This window comes from Xyrauchen texanus, chromosome 7 (assembly GCF_025860055.1).
Source record: "Xyrauchen texanus isolate HMW12.3.18 chromosome 7, RBS_HiC_50CHRs, whole genome shotgun sequence".
Classification (NCBI taxonomy): domain Eukaryota; kingdom Metazoa; phylum Chordata; class Actinopteri; order Cypriniformes; family Catostomidae; genus Xyrauchen; species Xyrauchen texanus.
The window spans coordinates 51,201,308-51,215,674 of record NC_068282.1 but is presented as its reverse complement, the minus strand read 5'-3'; the positions used below and the strand labels follow the sequence as shown (position 1 = coordinate 51,215,674).

At 50.5% G+C, this 14,367-nt stretch overlaps 1 protein-coding gene across 2 annotated transcripts in view; it reads right to left on the bottom strand.

Annotated features, from left to right (window-relative positions):
• The window catches only part of LOC127646618 (transcription activator BRG1), a 53,647-nt gene that overhangs the window by 31,048 nt on the left and 8,232 nt on the right, over positions 1-14,367 (bottom strand). For both annotated transcript variants that reach the window (XM_052130376.1, XM_052130377.1), the window contains exons 5-18: positions 6,459-6,557; positions 4,350-4,617; positions 3,883-4,009; positions 3,581-3,754; positions 3,087-3,260; positions 2,201-2,422; positions 1,972-2,102; positions 1,832-1,886; positions 1,636-1,754; positions 1,404-1,551; positions 1,076-1,239; positions 933-999; positions 713-823; positions 51-293 (exon numbers count right to left, since the gene is read on the bottom strand). In XM_052130376.1, the coding sequence (XP_051986336.1) occupies positions 51-293; positions 713-823; positions 933-999; positions 1,076-1,239; positions 1,404-1,551; positions 1,636-1,754; positions 1,832-1,886; positions 1,972-2,102; positions 2,201-2,422; positions 3,087-3,260; positions 3,581-3,754; positions 3,883-4,009; positions 4,350-4,617; positions 6,459-6,557 (2,102 nt within the window). The remainder of the gene's footprint in view (positions 1-50; positions 294-712; positions 824-932; positions 1,000-1,075; positions 1,240-1,403; positions 1,552-1,635; positions 1,755-1,831; positions 1,887-1,971; positions 2,103-2,200; positions 2,423-3,086; positions 3,261-3,580; positions 3,755-3,882; positions 4,010-4,349; positions 4,618-6,458; positions 6,558-14,367) is intronic.

The window sequence follows — 14,367 nt, the reverse complement described above, 5'->3', positions numbered from 1 at the left end:
AATCTCTTTGACAGACGCAGTAATTCAGTGACAGACAGTGAAACTGGCACCTTCTCTCCGGTCATGGCGAAGGGTGCGTTGAACCACTGCTCAAATGTGCTGCAGCTCTTAAAGATGGTGGGCAACAGGAAGTTGAGGAGCGCCCAGAGCTCAGGGAGTTTATTCTGCAGCGGCGTTCCGGTCAGCAGCACGCGTCGCGGTGCCAGATAATGCGTGTTCAACACCTGCGTCAGTTTACAGTGATGATTCTTCATGCGATGACCTTCATCAACTATCATGTACTTCCAGCGAATCTGTGTCAGGTGACATGATGATGATGAGAACAGCGACGTCATATTCATCACCTACAACAGCGGCTGATCTCTGACACACACATCCTCATGATGAAATACTTTATTCTGATTGGTCAATCGTGGCATTCAGTGGTCAGATCTGTGAGAGATTGTTTTGTATCACCTTGAAGATGTTTATAATGACCGACCGATTTAATTGTAACTGATAACTGCCGTCATGTTGCATCTCAGAACGTCAACATGAATTTTATGGTGAAGACACTTCTGTTTTTAGAGATCTAGAACATGACAACAGCGCTCAGAAGGACAACAGACATGAGAGAACTTTAATCGACAAGACGAGTAACTAGAAATCAATTCTAGACACAAATACACGTGCAGCGTAAACAGAAATAAAAGAGGAAGTGAGCGAGCAGTACCTTCGCTAGCACCTGCTTGTCTTTGATGATGTATTCATATGTCGTGAGCAGCACATTGAATTTGCCGCTCCGCAGCTGCGGTACGAACGCTCTTCTAGCGGCTGGAGAACCCTGAACAAACATCACATGATCAGACGAACGTCATTAAATATTCATGACTAACATGAGTCATCGTAACCATCGTCCAACAGAATGTGTGTATCTGCACAAACAGACTCACCTTATACGACACTTTGACAACAGATGGAGCCCATTTATCAAACTCATACACCCAATTAGACAGAGTCCTGCAAACAAACACCGATTTCACTGAACTGTAGAAAACAATAAAAGCTTGTTTGAGGAACAATGCGAGCGACTCACGAGAGCGGTACAATGATGAGATACGGTCCGTTCAGACGCTTATACTCCATGAGGTACGTGATGAGGGCGATCGTTTGGATGGTTTTGCCCAAACCCATCTCATCCGCCAGAATCCCGTTCAGATTATTATTATAAAGAGACACCAGCCACTCCAAACCTTTAATCTGAAACACATCATCAACACTCTGAATGGATGTGGCCAATATTTGGAGGTTATTGACAGTCTTCAACTATAATGTGTGTCCATACATCTGCTCTCTAGATACTGACGTGAGTTATTGAGCGCTGATGCTAAACGTGCTAATGTCTGCTAATCGTGTAGCATCACCTGGTATTGTTTGAGCTGACCGTTGATCAGTAGAGACGACTGCTTGTCTACTCGCTCAGTGACCGCGTGAGCTACAGCGTAATATGACTGCAGGCCGCGAGCAAACACCGCGCTACCGTACTCATCGTCAACATCCTGTTTAGCATGCCTGATAAACACACACAGTTAGCATAGACACACACACACATGTTCATAGTGTAGTAACTGCGTGTAAAGACTTGTGTGTTTTTACTCTATAATGTGTCGCACGTCGACCTCTGACACGTCCTCACTGTCTGGGTCTGGAATCTTCTTCTTCTCTTCTGCAGGTGTTTGAGAAGGAAGCAGTTGAGGAGCTTCCTCTTCCTCTTCCTGCAGGAAGCACAGTCACATCTTTAATAACACGTTTACTGTCAGTGAAACTAGAGTGTGTTTATGAACTGAAGCACCTCGTCATCCTCTGACCCAGAATCCTCACTGTCTGACCGCGGTGCAACTTCATAACTGACAGAGAGAGAGAGAGCTGATCAATCAATCATGTTGAACATCACACTAATGGGTATCTGATGGCCAATTGTGATTGGGTTACCCAGGATTCATCTCCAGCCACGTGTCCAGTTGTCCAGCTTTAGGGGCGTCCACTCCGGTCAGAATCTTTCCGCTGTCCACATGAATCACCTTGACTGGAAGATCGCTCATCTGACTCGTCTCGTCCAGAGGCTTCAAACATCATCATCATCATCATCATCATCATCATCAGTGGAATATCACTGTAACTGAACACTGACACACACACACACACACACACACACACACACCTCTCCATCAGGCCCTAGGGCTCCAGTCTGACCCTCAGCGTTCTCCAGCTTCTTCTTCTTCTTCCTCTTCTTCCTCTTCTCTTTGAGGGCCTGAACAGCTTTATGAGCGCGCACCAGCTCTGTCAGGTTAGCCACATACTCGTCCGTCTGCTGCAGCAGGTACGCCAGACGCTTGTCCTTCTTCTGATCAATGAGCTTCCTGTACCCCTCCTCATCCTCAGCCTGAACCACACAACACACATGACTCGTCTCTGATCTGTCGAAATGACCTCACTGATGCGGTTAAAACTGACACAGATATATGACACATACATGACACAGATTAGCAGACAGAAAATATCATTATGATGCTATGATATCAATCAATGTGTGTGTGTGTGTGAGTGTGTGTGTGTGTGTGTGTGGGTGTGTTTGAGTGAGCGTGTATTTATCACTTTGTGGGGACCAAATGTCCCCATAAGGATAGTAAAATCCGAAATTTTTGACCTTGTGGGGACATTTTGTCGGTCCCCATGAGGAAAACAGCTTATAAATCATACTAAATTATGTTTTTTGAAAATGTAAAAATGCAGAAAGTTTTCTGTGAGGGTTAGGTTTAGGGGTAGGGTTAGGTTTAGGGGATAGAATATAAAGTTTGTACAGTATAAAAACCATTATGTCTATGGAAAGTCCCCATAAAACATGGAAACACAACGTGTGTGTGTGTGTGTGTGTGTGTGTGAGTGTGTGTGTGTGTTTGAGTGTGTGTGTGTGTGTGTGTGTGTGTGTGAGTGTGTGTGTGTGTGAGTGTGTGTGTGTTTATGTGTGTGGGTGTTTATGTGTGTGTGTGTGTGTGTGTGTGAGTGTGTGTGTGTGTGTGTGTGTGTGTGTGTGTGTGTATACTCACCATCAGGCGTCTCATTCGTTCTTTCTCGATGCGCTCGTTCTCTTTCTTCTGCTCGCGCTCTGTGTTGGCGTGATATGTGGCGACGGCTTTAGTGAGTTTCTGTATTTTTGCGGTGATGGAGCGATGATACTCTTTAAAGTCTTTAGCGTGCTGCAGGATACTGTTGAGATACTCCTGCACAACATGAATACAGCCAATCAATCAATCAATCACTCACAATGTGTCATTACTACAGTCTGACAACACTTTATTTATTATAAATGATCAGCTTGACATTGAATGTGAATGAATATATATGAATGTTTCAGTGTTTAATGAGTTAAACTAAACCTGATGATCATTAGAGAACATGTCAATCATCCGTTCTCATGATAATCGTCTCTCATTTCATTAGTCACAATATTCTTATTGTCATGTTTGTTTGTTCTACATTTGAAATTCAAACTTTGTTGATTTCCAGGTTTAAATCAGATGATGTTGTGTCAGACTCTTGCCTGATGTTTCTGCCGCCGTTTGCGCTCCTGTTCGATCTTCTGCTGTTTCTCCAGTTTCTCAGTGATTCGCGCTTCACGTAGCGACTGTCTCTTGCTGCGTTTATAGGCTTTAGCGTCCAGCGATGTTTCTAAGGCCGTATCTCGTCTCATGCAAACCACGACTTCTTGACGCAACTGAGGACGCAAGAAATGTCAGCAATTTAGATTCATGCGATCTGTTTTCCAATGAGAAGACCAGCATTAATGTTTCCATTGGGTTACGTCAGTAAATACAGAGTAACAGTCCAGATGTTTGTCGTCACCTGTCTCTGGAAGTTCAGCAGTCTCAGGGCTTTCAGCTCTATAGTCGCTTTGGTGCGTAAATCTCCCGCCAAAGACCCGGGAAGATTCTCCAGCTCCTGAATCCGGTGAGCAATCCGCGCTTCAAGCCTGCAGTGACATCATAACGCAATAAACTCACAACCCGTCCGCTGTTCATGACAAATGACACGCATCACATCGCTGATGTCATCAGAGCTCAAAGCACGTCCCATAAATATCACCCGCACAATCCGTTCTACACCTGAAGCCCCGTTAAAATAAATAATGAAGTCAGTTCTGGAAGAATTACTTTAAATAAATCAATAATTGTGGCATTTCTCTTTTAGATGTTTAATGACTCTTCAAGCCTGTTACATTCAAACGTTTTTGGGTTGAATATTACAAGGTTGAGGATCAGTGCAGAACTGTCTGATAGTGGCACAACATGTGTTTTGTGTTTTGGACACACCTGTACTCTCTCTCCTGCAGTATCTCCACCGGGTCCAGGCCACAGGGCTTCTGGATGGGCGTGATGCGGTTCTGTTTCTGGTGTAGAGGGATCATGGTCGTGGGCTGAGGCGGGTGAGACAGGTGTCCTGGTGATTGGGTTTGTGGTGGCATGACTGGCGAGGCAGCAGGTGGCACAGAGGGTGGTGCGGGCGAAGGCCGGCCGGTGGGCTGAGGGGCCATCAGTTTCTGAGGGGCGTTCGAGGGTGTTGCCGCATTCACCATCGGACCTGTAACACAGGACACTAGTGATGTCTGATAACAACATTTTAATCGTCCGTCCAAATAACAGTAAAATTTCACAATTCTTGATGCCAACTTTGATACCACAGCAAACATTGATAATATGCAGCTGAACACACTTTTTACCCTACTTAAAATGGTAAATATCAATGTAAATAATACATTAAAACAACTGCTTATTTCCTAGAGTTTTTCAAGTATGGTCCTATAAAATGTTTTAATTAAAAAAAAAATTTTGTTCTATGTTTTGAAGTTTAATTCACACACAAATAAATTAATAAACAGTGTTTCCACTATATGCATTCAACAGCAGCGCAACAAATTATGAGCACCGCTGCAGTCACATCGTTCATTAATATCTATAACGCTTGATAACGCCAGTCAGATGCATGATATACAAACACACACACACACACACACACACACACACACACACACACACACACACACACACACACACACACACACACAAAGATCCCCATTTAGCAAGTGCTGTTAGCGAGCACCTATGAAGGCCGGAACAGTACACGAGGGGGTGTGTGGCCAGCACCACGCCCGACCGCCTTTGTCTCCCCAGTGGCGATGTTTTACACACCACACCAGGTACTCATTTTAGGCTGAGTCAACCTAGGGGAAGCCCTGGACCGGTTCAGATAATCGTCACTGGTGTTGGCCATGAGCGGGAATCGAACTCAGGTCACCAGGTTCATAGCGCAGCGCGCTAACTGCTACACTACCGCTCCATTTAAACTCTCACACACACACACACACACACACACACAAACACACACACACACACACACTACACACACACACACACACACACGCTACACACACCACACACACACACACACTCACACAGACACACACACACGCTACACACACGCTACACACACCACACACACACACACACACACACAGAGTACAAGTGTCAGTTGCCTCCGCATCTGAGACCGTCAATACGCAATCTTAGCAACCGGCCCAATTTGGTTGCTAAGGAGACCTGGCTAGAGGTACTCAGCACTTCGGTCGTTACAGGTGTGTTTAAGTAAAATGAACATTTCTGTTTTAATCTATAAAGTACTGACAACATTTCTGCCAAATTACAAATATAATAATACTATATACAATATAAATATTGTCATTTAAAGCATTTATTTGCAAAAAAAATATCAACTGCTCCAAATAACACAAATGTCGCCATGTTTTCAGACCTCGAACGCAAATAAAGGGATCGGTGATGATCTGACGGCGCTTCAGAAAGACTCGAATCGGACAGATTCATCTGTGAACATGAAATCTGTGAATGACAATCAGGATTATTCCAGCAGATATTGATTTCTGAATTAATATTGTGTTGATTAATAATGAATATGAACTTCGCATCTTGTGTTATTTTGAGCAGTTGATATTTTCTTCAAATAAATATTTATATTTGTAATTAGGCAGATATGTTGTCAATACTTTACAGAATAAAACACAAATGTTCATTTGACTCACACATATAAAGAGTAAATCCAGAGAAACTGATCATTTGCAGTGATCTCGTCATTATTTCAGACCTGTGTTATTTATAATTATTTGATCATTATATATTCAATTATTGTTATTTGAGCTGGTTTTCTTTGCAAACATTCCCGTATGTAATTAATTTGATGAAAAATGAAAGCTGAAGTGTGTTTGGATGGTCAAATATAGTCTCGTGCGTCAGATTAATGCTTCTATCAGTGATCTATTGGCAGGTTGGTTTCCTGAACACACACACACACACACACACACACACACACACACACACACACACAACATCAGCTCATGGGATTCTCCTCACCTTCAGGCCACGGTTTGGGCGGTCCGTTGTGGTTCTGACCCTGAACTCCAGACGGGACTCCAGAGGGTCCTGGTGGGGGCATGTTGGGTCCAATCATCCCTGCAGAACAACCAGCACAAACTATCCCTTTAATAGAGTCACAGATGAATGCTCAACATGCTCAACTATTAAACAACTCCACACCTTTATCTGTTTTTAAATCATTAGTCACACATGGAGTGTGTGGGTGAGCGCGAGCAACAGGCCGCAGTTCACCGAAATTCCACAGGTGTCACTATGGAGTGTGTGGGTGAGCGCGAGCAACAGGCTGCAATTCACTGAACAGCCACAGGTGTCACTATGGAGTGTGTGTGGGTGAGCAACAGGCTGCAGTTCACTGAACGGCCACAGGTGTCACTATGGAGTGTGTGGGTGAGCGCGAGCAACCGGCTGCAATTCACTGAACGGCCACAGGTGTCACTATGGAGTGTGTGCGTGAGCACGAGCAACAGGCTGCAGTTCACTGAACGGCCACAGGTGTCACTATGGAGTGTGTGGGTGAGCGCGAGCAACCGGCTGTAATTCACTGAACGGCCACAGGTGTCACTATGGAGTGTGAGCGCGAGCAACAAGCTGCAATTCACTGAACGGCCACAGGTGTCACTATGGAGTGTGTGCGTGAGCACGAGCAACAGGCTGCAGTTCACTGAACAGCCACAGGTGTCACTATGAAGTGTGTGGGTGAACGCGAGCAACAGGCCGCAGTTCACTGAACGGCAACAGGTGTCACTATGGAGTGTGTGGGTGAGCGCGAGCAACAGGCTGCAGTTCACTGAACGGCCACAGGTGTCACTATGGAGTGTGTGGGTGAGCGCGAGCAACAGGCTGCAGTTCACTGAACGGCCACAGGTGTCACTATGGAGTGTGTGCGTGAGCACGAGCAACAGGCTGCAGTTCACTGAACGGCCACAGGTGTCACTATGGAGTGTGTGGGTGAGCGCGAGCAACAGGCTGCAGTTCACTGAACGGCCACAGGTGTCACTATGAAGTGTGTGGGTGAGCGCGAGCAACAGGCTGCAGTTCACTGAACGGCCACAGGTGTCACTATGGAGTGTGTGCGTGCGCACGAGCAACAGGCTGCAGTTCACTGAACGGCCACAGGTATCACTATGGAGTGTGTGGGTGAGCGCGAGCAAACGGGTGCAATTCACTGAAAGTCCACAGGTGTCAATATGGAGTGTGTGCACGAGCAACAGGCTGCAGTTCACTGAATGGCCACAGGTGTCACTATGGAGTGTTTGGGTGAGCGCGAGCTACCGGCTGCAATTCACTGAATGGCCACAGGTGTCACTATGGAGTTTGTGGGTGAGCACGAGCAACAGGCTGCAGTTCACTGAACGTCCACAGGTGTCACTATGGAGTGTGTGCACGAGGAACAGGCTGCAATTCACTGAACGGCCACAGGTGTCACTATGGAGTGTGTGGGTGAGCGCGAGCAACCGGCTGCAATTCACTGAACGGCCACTGGTTTCATTATGGAGTGTGAGCGCGAGCAACCGGCTGCAATCCACTGAACGGCCACAGGTGTCAATATGAAGTGTGTGGGTGAGCGCGAGCAACAGGCTGCAGTTCACTGAACAGCCACAGGTGTCACTATGGAGTGTGTGGGTGAGCGCGAGCAACAGGCTGCAGTTCACTGAACGGCCACAGGTGTCACTACGGAGTGTGTGGGTGAGCGCGAGCAACAGGCTGCAGTTCACTGAACGGCCACAGGTGTCACTATGGAGTGTGTGCGTGAGCACGAGCAACAGGCTGCAGTTCACTGAACGGCCACAGGTGTCACTATGGAGTGTGTGGGTGAGCGCGAGCAACAGGCTGCAGTTCACTGAACGGCAACAGGTGTCACTATGGAGTGTGTGGGTGAGCGCGAGCAACAGGCTGCAGTTCACTGAACGGCCACAGGTGTCACTATGGAGTGTGTGCGTGAGCACGAGCAACAGGCTGCAGTTCACTGAACGGCCACAGGTGTCACTATGGAGTGTGTGGGTGAGCGCGAGCAACCGGCTGCAATTCACTGAACGGCCACAGGTGTCAATATGGAGTGTGTGCACGAGCAACAGGCTGCAGTTCACTGAATGGCCACAGGTGTCACTATGGAGTGTTTGGGTGAGCGCGAGCTACCGGCTGCAATTCACTGAATGGCCACAGGTGTCACTATGGAGTGTGTGGGTGAGCATGAGCAACAGGCTGCAGTTCACTGAACGTCCACAGGTGTCACTATGGAGTGTGTGCACGAGGAACAGGCTGCAATTCACTGAACGGCCACAGGTGTCACTATGGAGTGTGTGGGTGAGCGCGAGCAACCGGCTGCAGTTCACTGAACGGCCACAGGTGTCACTATGGAGTGTGTGCACGAGCAACAGGCTGCAATTCACTGAACGGCCACAGATGTCACTATGGAGTGTGTGGGTGAGCGCGAGCTACCAGCTGCAATTCACTGAATGGCCACAGGTGTCACTATGGAGTGTGTGGTGAGCACGAGCAACAGGCTGCAATTCACTGAACGGCCACTGGTTTCATTATGGAGTGTGAGCGCGAGCAACCGGCTGCAATCCACAAACGGCCACAGGTGTCACTATGAAGTGTGTGGGTGAGCGCGAGCAACCGGCTGCAGTTCACTGAACGGCCACAGGTGTCACTATGGAGTGTGTGCACGAGCAACAGGCTGCAATTCACTGAACGGCCACAGGTGTCACAATGGAGTGTGTGGGTGAGAGCGAGCAACAGGCTGCAATTCACTGAATGGCCACAGGTGTCACTATGGAGTGTGTGGGTGAGCATGAGCAACAGGCCGCAGTTCACCGAACGTCCAAAGGTGTCACTATGGAGTGTGTGGGTGACCGCAAGCAACAGGCTGCCATTCACTGAACAGCCACAGGTGTCACTATGGAGTGTGTGGGTGAGCGCGAGCAACAGGCTGCAGTTCACTGAACGGCCACAGGTGTCACTGTGGAGTGTGTGGGTGAGCGCGAGCAACAGGCTGCAGTTCACTGAGCGCGAGCAACAGGCTGCAGTTCACTAAACGGCCACAGGTGTCATTATGGAGTGTGTGCACAAGCACGTGCAACAGGCTGCAGTTCACTGAACGGCCACAGGTGTCACTATGGAGTGTGTGCGTGAGCACGAGCAACAGGCTGCAGTTCACTGAACGGCCACAGGTGTCACTATGGAGTGTGTGGGTGAGTGCAAGCAACCGGCTGCAACTCACTGAACGTCCACAGGTGTCACTATGGAGTGTGTGCACGAGCAACAGGCTGCAGTTCACTGAACGGCCACAGGTGTCACTATGGAGTGTGTGGGTGAGCGCAAGCAACCGGCTGCAATTCACTGAACGGCAACAGGTGTCACTATGGAGTGTGTGGGTGAGCGCGAGCAACAGGCTGCAGTTCACTGAACAGCCACAGGTGTCACTATGGAGTGTGTGCGTGAGCACGAGCAACAGGCTGCAGTTCACTGAACGGCCACAGGTGTCACTATGGAGTGTGTGGGTGAGCGCGAGCAACCGGCTGCAATTCACTGAACGGCCAAAGGTGTCAATATGGAGTGTGTGCACGAGCAACAGGCTGCAGTTCACTGAATGGCCACAGGTGTCACTATGGAGTGTTTGGGTGAGCGCGAGCTACCGGCTGCAATTCACTGAATGGCCACAGGTGTCACTATGGAGTGTGTGGGTGAGCATGAGCAACAGGCTGCAGTTCACTGAACGTCCACAGGTGTCACTATGGAGTGTGTGCACGAGGAACAGGCTGTAATTCACTGAACGGCCACAGGTGTCACTATGGAGTGTGTGGTGAGCGCGAGCAACCGGCTGCAGTTCACTGAACGGCCACAGGTGTCACTATGGAGTGTGTGCATGAGCAACAGGCTGCAATTCACTGAACGGCCACAGATGTCACTATGGAGTGTGTGGGTGAGCGCGAGCTACCGGCTGCAATTCACTGAATGGCCACAGGTGTCACTATGGAGTGTGTGGTGAGCACGAGCAACAGGCTGCAATTCACTGAACGGCCACTGGTTTCATTATGGAGTGTGAGCGCGAGCAACCGGCTGCAATCCACTGAACGGCCACAGGTGTCACTATGAAGTGTGTGGGTGAGCGCGAGCAACCGGCTGCAGTTCACTGAACGGCCACAGGTGTCACTACGGAGTGTGTGCACGAGCAACAGGCTGCAATTCACTGAACGGCCACAGGTGTCACTATGGAGTGTGTGGGTGAGAGCGAGCAACAGGCTGCAATTCACTGAATGGCCACAGGTGTCACTATGGAGTGTGTGGGTGAGCGTGAGCAACAGGCCGCAGTTCACCGAACGTCCACAGGTGTCACTATGGAGTGTGTGGGTGACCGCGAGCAACAGGCTGCCATTCACTGAACAGCCACAGGTGTCACTATGGAGTGTGTGGGTGAGCGCGAGCAACAGGCTGCAGTTCACTGAATGGGCACAGGTGTCACTGTGGAGTGTGTGGGTGAGCGCGAGCAACAGGCTGCAGTTCACTGAGCGCGAGCAACAGGCTGCAGTTCACTAAACGGCCAGAGGTGTCATTATGGAGTGTGTGCACAAGCACGTGCAACAGGCTGCAGTTCACTGAACGGCCACAGGTGTCACTATGGAGTGTGTGCGTGAGCACGAGCAACAGGCTGCAGTTCACTGAACGGCCACAGGTGTCACTATGGAGTGTGTGGGTGAGCGCAAGCAACCGGCTGCAATTCACTGAACGGCCACAGGTGTCACTATGGAGTGTGTGCACGAGCAACAGGCTGCAATTCACTGAACGGCCACAGGTGTCACTGTGGAGTGTGTGCACGAGCAACCGGCTGCAATTCACTGAACGGCCACAGGTGTCACTATGGAGTGTGTGCGTAAGCACGAGCAACAGGCTGCAGTTCACTGAACGGCCACAGGTGTCACTATGGAGTGTGTGGGTGAGCGCGAGCAACAGGCTGCAGTTCACTGAACCTCACAGGTGTCACTATGGAGTGTGTGCGTGAGCACGAGCAACAGGCTGCAGTTCACTGAACGGCCACAGGTGTCACTATGGAGTGTGTGGGTGAGCGCGAGCAACAGGCTGCAGTTCACTGAACGGCCACAGGTGTCACTATGGAGTGTGTGGTTGAGCGTGAGCAACAGGCTGCAGTTCACTGAACGGCCACAGGCGTCACTATGGAGTGTGTGCGTGAGCACGAGCAACAGGCTGCAATTCACTGAACGGGCACAGGTGTCACTGTGGAGTGTGTGGGTGAGCGCGAGCAACAGGCTGCAGTTCACTGAACGGCCACAGGAGTCACTATGGAGTGTGTGGGTGAGCACGAGCAACAGGCTGCAATTCACTGAACGGGCACAGGTGTCACTGTGGAGTGTGTGGGTGAGCGCGAGCAACAGGCTGCAGTTCACTAAACGGCCACAGGTGTCATTATGGAGTGTGCGTACGAGCACGAGCAACAGGCTGCAGTTCATTGAACGGCCACAGGTGTAACTATGGAGTGTGTGCGTGAGCACGAGCAACAGGCTGCAGTTCACTGAACGGCCACAGGTGTCACTATGGAGTGTGTGGGTGAGCGCGAGCAACAGGCTGCAATTCACTGAATGTCCACAGGTGTCACTATTGAGTGTGTGCACGAGCAACGGGCTGCAGTTCACTGAACGGCCACAGGTGTCACTATGGAGTGTGTGGGTGAGGGCGAGCAACCGGCTGCAATTCACTGAACGGCCACAGGTGTCACTATGGAGTGTGTGGGTGAGCGCGAGCAACAGGCTGCAGTTCACTGAACGGCCACAGGTGTCACTATGGAGTGTGTGGTTGAGCGTGAGCAACAGGCTGCAGTTCACTGAACGGCCACAGGCGTCACTATGGAGTGTGTGCGTGAGCACGAGCAACAGGCTGCAATTCACTGAACGGGCACAGGTGTCACTGTGGAGTGTGTGGGTGAGCGCGAGCAACAGGCTGCAGTTCACTGAACGGCCACAGGAGTCACTATGGAGTGTGTGGGTGAGCACGAGCAACAGGCTGCAATTCACTGAACGGGCACAGGTGTCACTGTGGAGTGTGTGGGTGAGCGCGAGCAACAGGCTGCAGTTCACTAAACGGCCACAGGTGTCATTATGGAGTGTGCGCATGCAAGCACGAAGCAACAGGCTGCAGTTCATTGAACGGCCACAGGTGTAACTATGGAGTGTGTGCGTGAGCACGAGCAACAGGCTGCAGTTCACTGAACGGCCACAGGTGTCACTATGGAGTGTGTGGGTGAGCGCGAGCAACAGGCTGCAATTCACTGAATGTCCACAGGTGTCACTATTGAGTGTGTGCACGAGCAACGGGCTGCAGTTCACTGAACGGCCACAGGTGTCACTATGGAGTGTGTGGGTGAGGGCGAGCAACCGGCTGCAATTCACTGAACGGCCACAGGTGTCACTATGGAGTGTGAGCGTGAGCAACCGGCTGCAATTCACTGAACGGCCACAGGTGTCACTATGGAGTGTGTGGTTGAGCACGAGCAACCGGCTGCAATTCACTGAACGGCCACAGGTGTCACTATGGAGTGTGTGGGTGAGCGCGAGCAACAGGCTGCAGTTCACCGAACGTCCAGAGGTGTCACTATGGAGTGTGTGCACGAGCAACAGGCTGCAATTCACTGAACGGCCACAGGTGTCACTATGGAGTGTGTGGGAGAGCGCGAGCAACCGGCTGCAATTCACTGAACGGCCACAAGTGTCACTATGGAGTGTGTGTGCGTGAGCGCGAGCAACAGGCCGCAGTTCAATGAACGGCCACAGGTGTCACTATGGAGTGTGTGCGTGAGCACGAGCAACAGGCTGCAGTTCACTGAACGGCCACAGGTGTCACTATGGAGTGTGTGGGTGAGCGCGAGCAACAGGCCGCCGTTCACCGAACGGCCACAGGTGTCACTATGGTGTGTGTGGGTGAGCACGAGCAACAGGCTGCAATTCACCGAACGGCCACAGGTGTCACTATGGAGTGTGTGGGTGAGCGCGAGCAACAGGCTGCAGTTCACTGAACGGCAACAGGTGTCACTATGGAGTGTGTGCGAGCACGAGCAACCGGCTGCAGTTTACTGAATGGCCACAGGTGTCACTATGGAGTGTGTGGGTGAGCGCAAGCAACCGGCTGCATTTCACTGAACGGCCACAGGTGTCACTATGGAGTGTGTGCGTGAGCACGGGCAACAGGCTGCAGTTTACTGAACGTCCACAGGTGTCACTATGGCGTGTGTGGGTGAGCACGAGCAACCGGCTGCAATTCACTGAACGTCCACAGGTGTCACTATGGAGTGTGTGGGTGAGCGCGAGCAACCGGCTGCAATTCACTGAACGGCCACAGGTGTCACTATGGAGTGTGTGCGTGAGCACGAGCAACCGGCTACAATTCACTGAACGGTCACAGGTGTCACTATGGAGTGTGTGCGTGAGCACGAGCAACAGGCTGCAGTTTACTGAACGGCCACAGGTGTCACTATGGAGTGTGTGCGTGAGCACGAGCAACCGGCTGCAATTCACTGAACGGCCACAGGTGTCACTATGGAGTGTGTGCGTGAGCACGAGCAACCGGCTGCAATTCACTGAACGGCCACAGGTGTCACTATGGAGTGGGTGCGTGAGCGCGAGCAACAGGCTGCAGTTCACTGAACGGCCACAGATGTCACTATGGAGTGTGTGGGTGAGCGCGAGCAACCGGCTGCAATTCACTGAACGGCCACAGGTGTCACTATGGAGTGTGTGCGTGAGCACGAGCAACAGGCTGCAGTTCACTGAACGGCCACAGGTGTCACTATGGAGTGTGTGGGTGAGCGCGAGCAACCGGCTGCAATTCACAGAAAGGCCACAGGTGTCACTATGGAGTGTGAGCACGAGCAATC